Source organism: Chionomys nivalis, chromosome 2, assembly GCF_950005125.1.
Source record: "Chionomys nivalis chromosome 2, mChiNiv1.1, whole genome shotgun sequence".
Lineage (NCBI taxonomy): Eukaryota > Metazoa > Chordata > Mammalia > Rodentia > Cricetidae > Chionomys > Chionomys nivalis.
The window spans coordinates 78003644-78019880 of NC_080087.1; the positions used below are offsets into that span (position 1 = coordinate 78003644).

Below are 16237 nucleotides of genomic sequence, written 5' to 3' on the forward strand. Positions count from 1 at the left end.
GAAGAAGAAGAAGAAGAAGAAGAAGAAGAAGAAGAAGAAGAAGAAGAAGAAGAAGAAGAAGAAGAAGAAGAAGAAGTTTATTAGCCAGGCAGTGATAGAGCATTTGATCGCAGCAATTTGATCCCAGCACTCAGGAGGCAGACACAGGCATTTCTCTGAATTTGAAACCAGCATGGTCTACAGAGTGAATTCTAGGACAGCCAAGGCTAGCAGAGAAATTCTGTCTCGAAAGAAAAAAAAATAGTTTATTTTTAATTAATGTGTCTGTGTGTGTGTGTGCATGTGTTTGAGAGTGCAATGCCCGAGGAGGCCAGAGGGGGCGATGGATTCCCCTGGAGCTGGAGTCACCTGATATGGATGCTGAGAACTAAACTAGGTCTCTGCAAGAGCAGTACCCACTCTTAACTGTTGAACTGTCTCTCCCAAACTGTGTTTGGTGTTTTTTAGAGACAGAGAGCCAGCAAGATGGTGCAGCAGGAACTGCCTGCAGACCTGATGACCTGAGTTCCATTCCTAGGACTCCCAGAAGCTGCCATCTGACCGCCTACACATGCTGTGGCATGTGCCATATCCCCACCACAAAGGAAATACATGCACGTAATTTAAAAAGAATAAGAATTAGGAGGCTGGAGAGATGGCTCAGTGGTTCAGCGCACCGACTGGGAGGACAGGAGTTCAAGTCCCAGCACCGACACAGAAGCTCACAACTGTCTGTAACTCCAGTTCTAGGGACCCGAAACCCTCCTTCACACAGACACACGTGCAGGCAAAGCACCAATACACATGAAATGCATTATTTTAAAAAAATAATAAGTTGGGCTGGGCGGTGGTGGCACATGCCTTTAATACCAGCACTCTCCAGCAGAGGCAGGAGAATCCCTGTGAGTTTGAGGCCAGCCTAGTCTACAAGAGCGAGTTCCAGGACAGCGAAGACTGTTACACAGGGAAACCCTGTCTGGAAGAACTACATTGCTGAAACCCCCGCCCCCTTCATTATTTTGAGGCAGGATCTTGGTGGCATCAGAGCCAGTTCCATCTGGGACAAAGGAGGACAGCCGGACTCACCTGGCCTCTAGATCTTGGACACATCTGGGGGCCACACAGGGCCAGCTGGAGGGGTGAATTCCCACTCAGGAGCTTCTGCCGCGAGAATCACTGGTCAGCACTGTTTCAATCTTTTCCCTCTGCCCTCCCCTCCAAGACCTTGAGGTCTCACAATACTGGGCAGGGCCTCTCTACTTACCCTGTGGCCCCCTCCCTGGTCTGGGGCCTGGTGGGGACCTCCCACATAACCGAGGCCATTTTTGGTAAAGGAAGGGGAGCTCGGAGTCTGGGCAGGGTGAGGGGTGCCTGGAAGGAAGGAATTAGGAAATGTCAGGCCAGTGAGACAGCTCACTCTGTAAAGATGCTTACTGTCAAACCTCCCGACCTGAGTGAGTTCCATCCCCAGGGCCCATGTGGTAGGAGAAAACTGAGTTGTGTAAATTGTCTTCTGACCTCTATAAGTGTGCTGAGGCAGAAGCATACACACACACACACATAGTAAATTTTAAAAGAAAACAGAAATCTCCCAACTGGGGCTGGCTCTGGTGGCAGAAGCAAGAGGATCTCTGAGTTGTAGGCCAGTTTGGCTTCAGGACAGCAGGACCAGAGAAACCCTGTCTCAACAAAACAAAACCTGTTAAACAAAACCAGCTGGATGATGGTGGCGCATGCCTTTAAATCCAGCACTTGGGAAGCAAAGACAGGCAGATCTCTGTGAGTTCGAGGCATTCCAGGACAGGCTCCAAAGCTACAGAGAAACCGTTTCTCAAAAAAAAAAAAAAAAAAGACCCCCCCAACAAATCAAAGCAACAACAGCAACAACTAAAAAACCCCACCAAACAAACAAACAAACAAACAAACAAACAAAAAACCCCAAAACCCAAAAAAGCCCCAACCCCAAAAAAGGAATTAGGAAGCCATCCTTGGCTACATAGCAAACATAAGTGAGGCCCTGTCTCAAAAATACCCATCCACTCATGCCACAAACATCTCTGGAGCATCGTTTTAGGCTTTGGAGACACAGCATGAGGGAGAAAAACAGCTCTGTTCTGTTGAACTGACATACATGGAGAAACAAGGAGAAGGGTTCTTGCAGTTGTGGGGCGAGGTGGAGGGAGGAGGGACGAAAGGCAGTTCCCAAGCAAGGAAGCAGCTCAGATGTTCGGAGGCCTTTCAAGTCAAGGAGAGAGTGATGTTGGCCAGAGAGAGGGGGGCAGCTGCAAAGGCCTCTGGGAGACTGGAATGACAGGCCAGAAGCCAAGGGGAAAGGCTCCAAGGTAGGAGGTGCTGTGGTGGGCGAGGCTTGCTGGCCTTGGAAGGACAAGGCTTGGTAGCTTAGACCCACAATAATAGGACTGGGAAAGCCGAGGCAAGAGGATCTAAGTTCAGACACAGCCCCGCTTTACATAGGGAGATTCTGCCTGGAAAGCACACGCAGAAGGACTGTATACCAATCCTCATTATGTTAACTACAGCCATGAAAACAAGAAGACCCATCCAGTGCCCATGGTGGCCTTTGGTGGTAGGCCCAGGTATGTCACACATCACACGCGATACAGAAGGTATGTCACACACCATACAGACCATAGAATATCATGTGGTTCCTAGGCTCCGTAAACTGGAGCCAGGGATAATGGGTTTCATGGTGTCTCCTCTGGATCCGTGGCTGTCATAGAAACAGAGTATGTGAAGAAGCTGTGAGCCCCCTTTAAAAAGAGAGGGAGGGGCTATGGGTGTGACTCAGTGGTAACCCATGCCCACAGTGCACCAATGAGGGGCTGGGGTGTGGCTCAGTGCTAGAGCCCCTGCCTAGAATCCCCAGTGAGGGGCTGGGGCGTGCTCAGTGGAGTACTTGTCTAAAATATACAAGACTCTGGGTTCAGGTCTTAGAACCTGAAAATAAAGATGGGAGGAATGTGGAGAAATGGATCGGTGATTTAGAGCCAGATTCAGCTTCTGATACCCACAAGGTGACTCACAACCATATGCGACTCCAGTTCCAGGGGTTCAGGGGCCCTCTTCTGACTTTTGCAGACATTGTACACACCTGTACACACATGCTACACAAATACAGTCAGGCCTACACAGATAGATGAGACATGCCAGGGACGGTGGCACACGCCTTTAATCCAGCACTCAGGAAGCAGAGGCCGGTGGATTCCTGTGAGTCCTAGACCAGCCTGGTCTACAGAGTGAGACCCTGTCTCAAATTAAAATAATGGGGCTGGAAAGATGGCTTAATGGTTGAGTAGTCAGTGAGACCGGGGTTCAGTTCCCAGCACCCACACAGAGGCTTAAGGACTGTCTGTAACTTCAGTTCTAGGAGATCTCACACCCTCTTCTGGGCACCAGGCATGTGTGCACGCGCGCGCGCACACACACACACACACACACAGACATACACACATGCAAAACAATCATACACTAAAATAAATATATATTAAAAAAACCAAAAAAATCCAGGATCTCTCTGTGTAGTCCTGGCTGTCCTGGAATTGCTTTTAGAGCAGACTAGCCTGGAACTCCCAGGAGATCCGCCTGCCTCTGCCTCCCAGGTGCTGGGATTAAAGACCTGTGCCACCTCGTCTGGCCTGAAAAAAAAAATCTTTAAAAAATAAATAATAGGGAGGAAAATGGGAGGAGGGGAGGAGGTGGAGATTTTTAAGTAAAAATAAAAAAAAAATAAAAACTCTATCAACTAAAAATAAATAATAATGAGGGAATTGGGTGAAGGACGTAAGGAAAGCCACACACTTTTGAACTGCTCTCTAAAGAATGGTCACATTTCCTGAAGCAGGCAGGCTCTGGGTTTTCTCTTCCCTGGTGTGTAGGGAGAGCCAAGGAGTAGGAGTTGACAGGAATGTGAACAGGAGCAGGGGCGATTCATGCCAGGCGGAGGACGCAGCCCAGGCCAAGGTGCACCCATCTGGCTGGAGGTGACCGGCAGGCTGCCGTCCTGGCTGCGGCCCCTCCCTGTCCTCAGGGAGCCAGCTGAGTACCTCCTAATGTTTCCATTTGCCTTTGGCCATGGGTCCAGATCTGTTTTTAGCTTCTCCCCCTGGGCTCTCGCCCCCCCCCCTTCCTGCTGACTCTCGTTTACAGTGATAGAATAACGTTCCCGGATTTCCTGAGTTGTTTGTTTGAAGTCACTGGGTATTGATCGGGGCCAGCGTGCACTGAGCTAGGCTGCGGGGACAGCTTCCCTCCCCGTTGAAGAGGGTCTCAGAAGGTCCAGGGGTGTGGAGTGGGAGGGGGAAGAAAGAGAAACAGAGCTCGTTTGAGGAGTGAGCACTCGGGAGCTGGATTGAGGAGTGTGTTCTTCGTTCCAGTACTCAGGAGGCTGAGGCAGGGAGATGGAGAGTTTCATTCAGCCAGCGTGGATGTCAGGATGACAGGAAAGAGGAGGGGGAAGAAGGAGAGGGGGTGGTGGTGAGGAGGAAGCAGAGGTGGAAGAGGAGAAGAAAAGAAAATAGAAGAGGGCTGGAGGGATGGCTCAGCGGTTAAGTCCTGGCTGCTCTTGCAGAGGACCCAGGTTCAATACCCAGCTCTCACATGGCAGCTCCTGGGAATCTGGCTTCCATGGGTACCACGTGTTCACGGTGGACTGAAAGACATGGAGCCAAAGCACTCATCCACATCAAACAGAGGAAGCGGGGAGGGCATCCTGAGGAGTCCACCGCTGTGACCCCAGACTGTGGCCACATGGAGGTGAAATGAGACTCTAGCCACATCCATCTCAGACGTCACTCACCACTGTCAGCCAGCCATTGCCTTGGGGTCTCCTAGGGGATGGATCTTCCGGGGACAGTGGGGGAGCAGCGGGAGTCACCTGAAGGAGACAGAGAAGGTCGGCTGTGGGCTAATTCCTCAAAGTGTCCAGCAGGGGGCGCTGTGCAGAATCCCTGACGCGGGTACAGGGTCTCACCCTCAGGTCACACTGCCAGGGAAAGCCAGGCCAGACTCAGCCAGGCAGACACTCCCATTCTAGACCCTCTCCCTCAAACCCAGAGGCCAGCCTCCTCCCTTAGACCAAGATTCCAGTCTTCAGCCCTCTACATCAAACCCAAGCCTTCCTCCATCAGATCCTGGGAACAGTGGTTCTAGGCCCTGCCTGGCCCTGCTCACCGGGTCCAGATTCCACGCAGTCTCTTGGTGACAGTTGTCTCTGGCGTCCTCTGAAGTGGCTCTAAACTCCACGGACCTCTCTTGTGCCTGACAGATACTCACAGCCTCGTGGCCTTTGATCTGACAACGGCAGAAGGGACAGGTCTGGCTCTCCGACTGCTGGGGACAAGGAAGAAAAATGTCAATTACCTCTTGTCTCCCTTCTGATTTCAAACACACAAAGCCATGTAGAGAGGGAAGGCTGGAGAGAGCTGAGCTCTGGAATGGGTGGGCATGGGGAGAGGGTTGGGATGGGGCTGGCCTGGTCTGAATCCAGGAAGGACTCGCAGGCCAGGGCCTAGGCCAGCAGAGCTCAGGTCTTTGCTGAGGGATTCTAAGGGCTGGCCCCTCCTCATACCACTGATGATGGAATATTTAGTTCTAGCCTTTAGAGGCTGAGGTCAAGGTCCGGTAAGGGAAAGCTATTGACGCCACACAGCCCTGCTGGAAGGGAGAAGGGAGCCCTTTCTAAAACCCATTATGTAGCTGCTCAGGGAGGAATGGAGGCTGTGACTCAGGGTGAGGTGGGTCCAGAGACATTAACTCAGACAGCCAGGGCCCTGAGTGGCCTGACCGAACCTCTGTTCTCTCATGAGGCCCCTGGGAGATCCAGACCGGGCTTTTAGGGGAGGGATGGGGGCAGAAAGATGACAAATGGCAGCCCCACCTGCCAGGTAGCCAGACAGTGGCTGCAGAGAAGGTGCCCACAAGGCTCGATCCTCACGTCCTTGTCCCTCTCAGCACAGATCTTGCACAGCTCAAATGTGGAGTTCATGGCTTCATAGAGCTGCAGTTGCTCCTGGGAGGTAAATGGGTGGGGTGAGGGGAGGCTTGGGAGGACGTCCCCGGTATCTGTGCCAGCCTGGACACTGTTCAAAGTCTGGGTGGAGCACGGCTGATACCGCCCCATCTTCCACCCCTAGCTCTAGCACTGGGGGTGGAGCACACACAGGGGAGTTAGAAGTTCAAGGTCACCTTCCGTCATGACCCAAATTAAACCAAACCAAACAACAACAAAATAAAACCCCTCACATAAAACCATAGCCAGGTTGAAGGCCAGTGCACCTAAGGCCTTCACAGGCACTGTCATCATTTTCTTTCCTGGGCAAGAGATCTCACTAAGTGACCCAGAGGCAGACCCAAGCCTCCCGGCAGTGGAATTATAGCCACAAGTCACCACCAGGCCAAGCATGTATTCAACCCCGGACAAGATTTCTGGATTTGTCTTTACTCAGGAATGCTAACGTTTTTAGCCATTTTTTTAAAAGAATCTTTTGTTTATGTTCTATGTGTATGTGTGAAAGACTGCATGTATTTTTTGTGCATCACTTGTGTGTCTGGTGTCGGTGGACATTGAATCTCCTGGACTGGAGTTACAGGTGAAGCTGCCAGGAGCATGCTGGGGACTGAACCGGGTCCCCTGTAAGAACGGCGAATGCTCTTAGTCACCGAGCCACCTCTCCAGCCCCAGAACTACTTGATTTAGCAAATACGACATGTTCCATACCACTTGAATTTTAGATAAACAGCAACTAGAGTATGAAGAAGGGGCTGGAGAGATGGCTCCACAGTGAAGGGTCTATGCTGCTCTTGCAGAGGACCCGCGGTAGGTTCCCCAGCATTCATCCCGAGAAGTGCACAATCACCTGGAGCTCCAGCTCCAGGGGCATTGGACACCTCTGGCTTTCAAGGGCACCTGGACTCACAAGCATAAGCCCACATGTAGATAGACACATATACACATAATTAAGTAAAAATAGGTGCTGGAGAGATGGCTTAGCAGTTAAGAACATTGGCTGCTTTTCCGGAGGACCCAGGTTCAAATCCCAGCACCCACATGGCAGATCCAGTTCCAGTGGATCCAACACCCACTTCTGGCTTCTGTGGACACTACACACAGAGGCTACACATACCTACAGACAAACACTCATATACATAAAGTATTTTTTAAATAATAAAAATAAATACTTAAGATATATATATTAAAATAATATGAATAGTGAGTATATATCAAATATAGAATGAAATTACTTAGGATAAAAAAATCTCATGGTGCCCGGCGGTGGTGGCGCATGCCTTTAATCCCAGCACTCGGGAGGCAGAGGCAGGCGGATCTCTGTGAGTTCGAGACCAGCCTGGTCTACAAGAGCTAGTTCCAGGACAGGCTCCAAAACCACAGAGAAACCCTGTCTCCAAAAACCAAAAAAAAAAAAAAAAATCTCATGGTGTCAAAGGACTGTAATTCCTCCAGAGGCTGAGGCAGGAGGATTGGGAGCTCCAGGCCAGCCTCAGCTACATAGAAAGGTCTTGTATCAAAAACCCAAGGGCCAGGCACGGTGGCGCATACTTTTAATTCTAGTGTTTAGGAAGCAGAGGTAGTTGGATTTTGAGAGTTTGAGGCCAGCCTGGTGGACCACTACATAAGAAGTTCAGGGACAGCCAGGTCTACAAAGAGAGACCTTGTCTCAAAATAAATAATAATAATAACAATAATACCACCATGTGGGGGGCAAGGCTGAGCTGTTGGTGGTACTCTGTGGACATGCAGCCATCAGTCGCGTGGAAGTCAGAGGATGGCCAGCAGGACTCTGCTCTTTCCTTCAACTGTGAGGATTCTGGGAGCTGAACTCAGGTTCTCAGGTTTGGCTGCAGTGCCTTTGGCTAGAACTTCTGTTAATTCCCAGTCCTTTGCAGTATAGTCAATAAAGTTATTGGCAGGCTGTGAGTTTGAGGTCAGCCTGGTCTATAGAGTGAATTCCAGGACAGCCAGGGCTACTAAAAAAAAACTTGTTTCAAACAAACAAACAAACAAACAAAAAACAAGAATGGGGTTGTGGCTCAGCGGTAGAGCCCCTGCCTAGCATGCATGAGCTCCTGAGTTCCATCCTAAAAACTAAAAGACAAACACTTTGGCTCTTCTCCTGGGTGTCTGCTCAGACTCAGAGCTGATAAACATTCAATTGCATCAGCTGTTCTGATTATCTCAGAAGCTCTTTTCTTTATTTCATATCCAATAAAACCCCCTGGGAAGGAGGCTGCAGAGGCTATAGTTCCCAACAGAAGAACTCAGACAGCTTCAGAGAAGCCAGGATTGGCTCGAGGTCAAATAGCCCCATGTTGGCACTACCTTCGAGGTCTCTGAGCTGAGGCAAATTGGGGGTAGGAACAGGGTGTGGGTAGCAGGTGTAGGTATGAGACTCACCTCTGATACCTCAATGCGCTGGTGGAGTTCTGCGTGGCACAGCTCGGTCAGATCTGGGTTGTGGTTCTTTCCATCAGGGTAGAGGAGGCTGAGAGAAGAACAGAGTTGGGCTCTGAGTGGCTGGACTCACAAGGACCTGCCTACCTCATTTATCCATGGTGTGTGTGTGTGTGTGTGTTAGGACCTGCCACAAGCCCACATTGGGACTCCCCAGAGTAAGTATACTCTCCAATCCCTGGGACAGAGCTGTTTACTTGGTCATCTCAAGGAAGTCACATTGAACCTTGGTCTCTAGTCTGAGAACCAAGAAAGAAATCCAAACATCTCCTAGTCCAGGATCCAATGGCTCTTCAAAGCCAGTCCTGGAAGGTTGTTACTGTGATTATTACTGCATTTCACAGTGTTAAACCTAACCTGGAGGATGTTATGCAAGTGCTCTACCACTGAGCCACACCCGAGTCCCTCACTGGAGGATTAGGTAGGGACTCTACCACTGAACCACATCCCCAGCCCCTCACTGGGGGATTCTAGGCAGGGGCTCTCCCACTGATCCAGCTCCAGCCCCTCACTGCGGGATTCTAGGCAGGGGTTCTACTGCTGAGTCACGCCCACAGCATGACCTATACCTTTTTCTTTTTCTTGCTGAAAGTAGGTCTCACTACGTAGCTTAGAATGTAGATCTCAGGATCCTCCTGTGCCTTTAATATTTTCACACACACACACACACACACACACACACACACACCAAACATACACTCCATCTCTGCTCATGATCAATAAACTTTTGAAACAAAGAACAAAAGGCCAAAGGAAAAAAAAAAGACAACAATAACATAAATAATGTAATAAAAGCAATGGGACCAGTCACGAATGTGACAAGAACCTGCCTCTTCCCCAGAGGAGCAACTCTGTGATGATTCAAGGCCTTTGCCATCTTATAGAACAGTACCCCAGGGAACAATGAGAAGCAACATGTCTGCTCTCTCTCTCTCTCTCTCTCTCTCTCTCTCTGTGTGTGTGTGTGTGTGTCTCTCTCTCTGTGTCTCTGTCTCTCTCTCTGTCTCTCTCTGTCTCTCTCTGTCTCTCTCTCTCATCTCAGTCTCTATCTCACGCTAACCATGCAGTTCCCTGGTAGCTCCTTGCCTAGCTGGGTCACTGGTCCCTAGCAGCGCAAACCAGATAAGATCTGGGTGAGGGAGAACCGGGAGAGCAGCCAGCCCCTCCTCTCCTCACCCTACTGCGGGCAACTTCCCGGAGGAAACTGGAAAAAGCTGAGGTTACAGGTGGAAAACCACCAGTCTAGCTGTTTCCCTGACCCCTGCCCCGCCAATCTAGATCCTAGAGCAGGGTATAGCCTTCAGAAACACAGATTCTGGAACCCAGACCAAGTAAGGAATCCAGTGTCCTGTAACCTGCTGTGTGGACGCAGACATTTCGCTGCCTCGAGAACCCGCCCGCCCCCTGCTGGGCGCCTGTGGCGTTGCAGTTTGGTGTGTCTGCCCACCCTGCACCATCCCGTCATGGTTTGTGCATAATCTGGATTTTGCTGACACCCCTTTCCTTTCGGGTGGGGACTCACATGCCGTCCTTTTGTCCTTTCAGGAGCACCTGGAACAGGGGTTTGTTGGGAGGAATGGTCTGTAGGATGCTTCCCTCGGGACTCACGTACCCAATAGCCCACTGCCCCAGGCGAGTACAGCTGGGCCTGAAGATGTAGCTGTGGGGAGATAGTGGGATGGAGCGAGAGAGTGGCTGCTGCTGTACCTAATGGAAACACCCAGCTGTCTGCAGCGCCCGGGGTCCAGATATCTTCCCATCCTTTGTGGTAGCTAGCAGTGCTTTGCTCCCCATCCTAACTATAGACTGGAAGGGTGTATGGCCATCGCTTCAGCCATTGCTCACCGTAGGGAGAGGTCACGACTGAGAATCAGGCTAATACAGGAAAAAACAAGGCAAAGCACACGCAGACACTGACCCCTGATAAAGGACTTGAAAGCTTGTATCCTTCCGTGCTGGAATCCCATACTCCGGTTCTTTCTTTCAGTTTTATAATTTCCCATCCCTCCCCGCCCTATACAGAAACCTTGTCTAGGAACCCATCTGGACAAGGATGTTACCACTGATCAGAATGCCTGGTATGAGACAAAGACAGAGGGACTGACAGAGATGGAGAGAGAGGACAGACTGAGAAAGACCCTCCCCTCTCTCTTCCTTCCTCTTCCACCCACAGCTTGTAGTGAATGGGGGAGCTCTGGGAAGCAGCTGCTCTCTACCCTGACCTTCCAGAGCCCTGCAGAGATATCTTCCCTCAACCTCCATGCTCCTCCGTTCGCTCAGCTCCTTATCCTTAGCTCACTAAGGAGCCCCTGATCTGAAAGGAAGTAAGGTCTCTCCAATGTCAGTTTTCCTGTCTCCTACTCTAACCCATGAGGCCTCACGTTCGAAATATTTCAGAGGCTGGACAAGCTGAGCATGCTGCCCACCTATAATCGCAGTATTCAGGAAGATAAAGCAAGAGGTTCCCAAGTTCAAGCCCAGCCTGGGCGACAGGGAGACCTTGTCTCAAAAGAAAACAAATAAATCCCAGTAAAATGCTGAGTGTGAGGGTAACATCTGTAACCCTAGCATTTGGGAGGTAAAGGAAGGATTATCAGGATTTCAAGGGTCATCCTTGGCTACACGGCAAGTTTGAGGCCAGTCTGGGCTATAGGAAGCAAGCCCTATCGCTGCAGAAAAATCTTTTTATACACTATGAATATGTATTACTCTCTTGCCTAATAAAGAGTTGACTGGCCTATAGCAGGGCAGGATGAGACTAGGCGGGAAAATCAGATGAAAGGATCCTGGATCAAAGAAGGGCAGAGTCATGGGGGTCAGAGACGATGCCAACCAGACACAGAGGGAACAGGAGATGAACACGCCATGCTAATAAGGGTACCACCACATGGCAGGGGGCAGATAAGATGTATTAGTTAATTTAAAATGTAAGAATATAATCCTGATCTATTGGCTGAGTGTTTATAGTTAACACTAAGACTCTGAGTAGTTATTTGGGAAGCAGGCAATCAGGACAGTAAAACTCTGTCTACACCCTAGCTCCAAACAAAGCCAAACAAAGAGGCTCACCACATAGACTCTGACTTGTCAGAGATGGGCCTTATCTTGGTTAGGGCCTTCAGGACGCCTTGTTGGACCAGGTATTGTTGCTTTAGTTGCTGAGCCATGGAATGACCCAGGGGGGCCCAGGAAAAGAGACTGGGCATCAGAACTTAGCGGTTTTGTTTGTTTGTTGTTGCTTTGTTTTGTTTTGAGATAGAGTTTCTCTGTGTAGCCCTGGCTGTCCTAGAACTCACTCTGTAGACCAGGTGGGCTTTGAACCTTGAACTCCCACCTGCCCCTTCCTCCTGAATTACAGAATTACAGGAATTACAGGAGAACATCACAAGCCTCCAGCTGCAGAGTTCCTGACCTCTGGGTTCCCAGAAACCTCGATTCTTGGTCTCTCAGAACCTCAGGAATTCTCCTGCCTTCGAGCCAGGACTGGACCTCTGAACTTCCCAGCCCTGGCCCACGGAGCAGCTTTGCTCACCTGCCTGGTTTGTCCCTGCAGGCCTGTAGGCGCGTCTGGACTTCATCATAGGTCAAGAAGGCCATGTAGCCGGGGTGGTTGACAGCCAGGAGCTGCCAGTTCTTGAGTAGGGTCGGCCACGGCTGGGAGGGACAGAGAGGGTCACTAAGGGACCTATGAAGTAATCTATGATCGAAGATCTTCAGGTTCAAGACTCTGTCACCATGCTCACACCCACGGTGGCCCTGCACACTATACACAGGAAACCATGCGCCCTCTCTCCCCAGGACTCAGCGGTCCAAACAGCCCTCCTCCTTCAGATCTAGGCCCCATCTCCTCCCTCGGACCCAAAGTTCTAGGTCCACTTTTGACCTTCTCTGACCTGGAAGAGCCTGGTGAAGATGTCAAACTCAAAGACAGACACATGACCACTACAGGTGAGGTCCAAGGTGGAACGCAAAGCCTGGGTGATGGGGCCTGGTTCCACAGGGTGGCAAGCACACAGCAGGGACTGGAACTCCGCCCAGGGAAGCACACACCTGGATGGGAAGGGGTGGGGTTGCGCCAGCGGATGTAGGGAGAGTCTATAACAGGAGGCTACTGGTCCCCCCACCACACACACCACACACAGCCCACACATACCACACACACCACACCCACACCACACCCACACCCACACACCACACACACACCACCCCCCACACAAACACACCATACACACCACACACACACCACCCCCCACAAACACACACCACACACACCACACACACACCACACACACATGACACACACACCACACATACGCATACACACGCACATACACACACACACTGCACACACACCACACACACACCACACACACCACACATACACACATCACACACCACACACACACACACCATACACACACACTTCGGGGCCTTGGGGAGGGTGGTTAAGGGACTTGCAGCCCACCATTCCCTGGCCTTGAAGGTTCACTCACCGGATTCCACAGTGCTCCCTCCAGAAGGTGTGGGCAGAGCCCTTAGTGAGCTGGTACAGGTGTCCGCAGTACCTCCCCCCAGGGAAGAGTGCACTCAGCTCTGCGTGCATGTGACTGAAGATGAGGGCCAGCTTGGCCAGCTGTCGCCTGCGGGAAAAGGTTATGAGCATCACACCGGACGTAGGGAGAGTTCCTACAGGTGCAAGGTCCTCAGATTTCCTCTAATAAGTCAGTGCACCAAAGGAGCCAGTCTCTGTCCTGAGGACTCTCCTCTCTGAGCCTCAATTTCCTCATCTATGAAGGAAAAGTGGAAGCTAATATCCAAAGTAGCCTTGAACCATCAAAGGGGTCCCTGGACCTGGAACTATCACTTAGCAGAACAACAGCCTCTGCCTAGAATCCCCCAGTTGGGGGCTAGGGGTGTGGCTCAATGGTAGAGCCCCTGCCTAGAATCCCCCAGTGAGGGGCTGGGGTGTGGCTCAGTGGTAGAGCCCCTGCCTAGAATCCCCCAGTGAGGGGCTGGGGTGTGGCTCAGTGGTAGAGCCCCTGCCTAGAATCCCCCAGTGAGGAGCTGGGGTGTGGCTCAGTGGTAGAGCACCTGCCTAGAATCCCCCCAGTGATCTGTGGGGTCGTGACTCAGTGGTACTGCCTCTGCTTACAATGCTCGGGTTCCTAGCTTCCATCCCCAGCATCTCAAAATCAAACAAAACCTGCACATCATATTGGGTTAACACTCAGTGCATGCTGATTTTATTATATTTCTCATTTATATTAATAACTTCCTTGGGCAGGTCTGCAGGGCTTCTGGCAGTTTCTTAGCAACCTAGCTTCCCAGAAAGCAGAGCTGTATAGCCCAGTGAGGTTGCCGTCCACAGCTCTGGCTGGTTCATACGGGAAGGTACACTTCTCTTTTCTTTTGTTCTCCTGTTTTTTGTTTTTTGTTTTGTTTTTTGAGAGAGGGTCTCATTATGTAGTCTCAGCTGGCCTAGAACTCACTATGTAGACTAGGCTGGCCTTGAACTCACAGAGATCCACCTGCCTCTGCCTCCTGAGTACTGGGGTCAAAAGTCTCTGCTACCACAATCAGTCCAGAGTAAGGAACTGATTCTTTTTTCTTTTTTTTTAAATATTTATTTTATTTATTTATTATGCATACAATATTCTGTCTGTGTGTATGTCTGCAGGCCAGAAGAGGGCACCAGACCTCATTACAGATGATTGTGAGCCACCATGTGGTTGCTGGGAATTGAACTCAGGACCTTTGGAAGAGCAGGCAATGCTCTTAACAACTGAGCCATCTCTCCAGCCCCTCTTTTTTCTTTTTTTAAGACTTGTTTTTATTTGTGTGTGTGTGTGTGTAGGTATGTGCACATGAGTGTGGATTTCTGAGGAGGCCAGAAGTTGTCATATCCCTTGGAGCTGGAGTTACAGGTGACTGTGAGCCATCCATCCTGGGTGCTGTAAACCTGTGTCCTCTGCTGGAGGAATAAGCCCGCTTAACTTCTCAGCTAGTCGTTCCCAACCTTCCTAATGCTGTGACCCTTCAATACAGCTCCTCAGGTTGTGGTGACCCACAACCATAAAATTATTTTCATTGCTAATTCATAACTGTAATTTTGCTACAGTTATGAATCAGAATGTAAACATTTGTGTTTTCGGATGGTCATAGCAATCCCATAAAAAGACCAACCAACCCCAGGCTGGCGACCCACAGGTTGAGAACAGCTCCTCTAAGCACCCCGCCACCCGGCCAGCAGGTGCTTGGAGTTTACACCAGCCTGCAACAAGGTAGGCCAAAAGAAAACAACAATCGTAACAATTTTGTTAAGCACACTGTTCCAGCTGTCTTCTGACCTGGGACCGGGACACACACACACACACACACACACACACACACACACACACACACACAGAAATAAATTGATGAAATAAAAAAAATGTGCATTTTCCATGTAGTGTATATAAATATATTTGGAGTAGTATTTCTTTCATGGGTTATAATTGGGGATAATGAGAATTTAAACAATATGGGCAGGCAGGCGATTGATTTCATTTCCTCATGAACTGAGGCGATTCTATAAGCCAGGGAAGCCACTGCTAGGGCGTGGGAGCCAAGCCAAACACTGATTTAGACCTTGCTCTGGCATCCAGGCTCCAGTCCTCCCGTGCACCTGTTCCTCAGGAGAGAGAGCCTAGGCTTCAGGAACCGAAGTCCATGGCACTCACGCAGGTCCGGGACTGACCCAGTGTTCAGACACCAGAGGTGAGCACACTCACCCCCTCAACAGGAAGTCTCTGGGTTCCCTACATTCATAAGGCGGTGTGTATCTAAGGCCCTCAGGAGAGACTCACGTTTGGACTCCACCTGCAAGGTGATCCACAAAAGGAAGAAAGGGGTATTGGTGGTATGGGTGCTTAAGGGAAGAAAAAATGGGGTGGCATAGTTTCCCTGGGTCTGAGGGAGGAGGGGTCTGGACCCCTGTGTCTGAGGGAGGAGGGCTGGGCCTGGACCTCTGGGTCTGAGGGAGGAGGTGGCTGGAGGCATGATCCGAAAATCATTAGTTCATGACTTGTTTCTGAGGCAGGTCAGTGCTCACCTGAATCTGGAGCCCTCCCGGAAAACCTCCTCGTTCGCATCCTTTTTGCCTCGGGGTGGCAGCAGCTCGGCCACCTTCCTGCCTTTGGCCTCCAAATTGGCCAGGTAGATGACCAGATAATCCCCAGCGCCACCGGGACCCTCGGGGTTTCCCTCAGCCTCGCGCCGGGCTTTTGCCACTTCTCGAAGTAGTTGAGCGGTGCGGGGCAGAAGGACCCGCAGCGACGGGGGCCCCATAACCAGTCTGGGGTCCCTGCATTGCTCTTCCAAGCGCTGTAGCAGTTTCACTGCCCGGCCGAACGCTCGTGGCTCTCCCCACTGCCATCCTCGCGGGGATGCCATCGCAGCCGTGGGTCTCTCGGCTAGCCTGAAATGGAGGGGTGAGGCGGGGAAAGGCTCCAGGTAGGGGCGGAACCAGGAGGAAGCAGAGGGCGGGTTCTGGAAAAAGGAAGGGGACTGCAGGTGGCAGCTGCCCTAAAGGGGCCCGACTACAGAGTCTGAGGGAGGAGGGCTGGGGCCTGGACCCCCTGGGTCTAGGGGAGGATGGCTAGGGTCTGGACCTCTGGGTCTGAGGGAGGAGGGCTGGGGCTTGGACTCCTTAGTGTGTGGAAAGAGGTGACAAAGGAGGAGGGTGTTAGAAGCTTGGTTCTCCACACCCCACAGGGAGGGGCTCTGGGGCAC

The 16237-nt window shown here is 51.0% G+C and overlaps 1 protein-coding gene across 1 annotated transcript; it reads right to left on the reverse strand.

The window, feature by feature from the left end:
- Nucleotides 1-1078: 1078 nt before the first annotated feature.
- Nucleotides 1079-15904, reverse strand: Cblc (Cbl proto-oncogene C). The gene is made up of 11 exons (XM_057762723.1): nt 15558-15904; nt 12961-13107; nt 12361-12517; nt 12000-12121; nt 9990-10127; nt 8411-8498; nt 5876-6007; nt 5170-5328; nt 4796-4873; nt 1244-1350; nt 1079-1140 (listed from the first exon to the last, which is right to left on the reverse strand). The coding sequence occupies exons 1-11, from the start codon at nt 15896-15898 to the stop codon at nt 1131-1133; spliced, it is 1479 nt and encodes a 492-aa protein (XP_057618706.1). The 5' UTR covers nt 15899-15904; the 3' UTR covers nt 1079-1130.
- Nucleotides 15905-16237: the final 333 nt, after the last annotated feature.

What these genes read in the sequence shown, in the direction of transcription:
- Cblc (XM_057762723.1), bottom strand. Translation starts at nt 15,898, where the DNA reads ATGGCATCCCCGCGAGGATGGCAGTGGGGAGAGCCACGAGCGTTCGGC. An exon ending in AGGGAGCACTGTGGAATCCG is followed by an intron (nt 12,518 to 12,960) that starts GTGAGTGAACCT and finishes CTTCCCATCCAG; the next exon opens with GTGTGTGCTTCCCTGGGCGG. An exon ending in ACTGTCTGGCTACCTGGCAG is followed by an intron (nt 5,329 to 5,875) that starts GTGGGGCTGCCA and finishes CCTTGTCCCCAG; the next exon opens with CAGTCGGAGAGCCAGACCTG.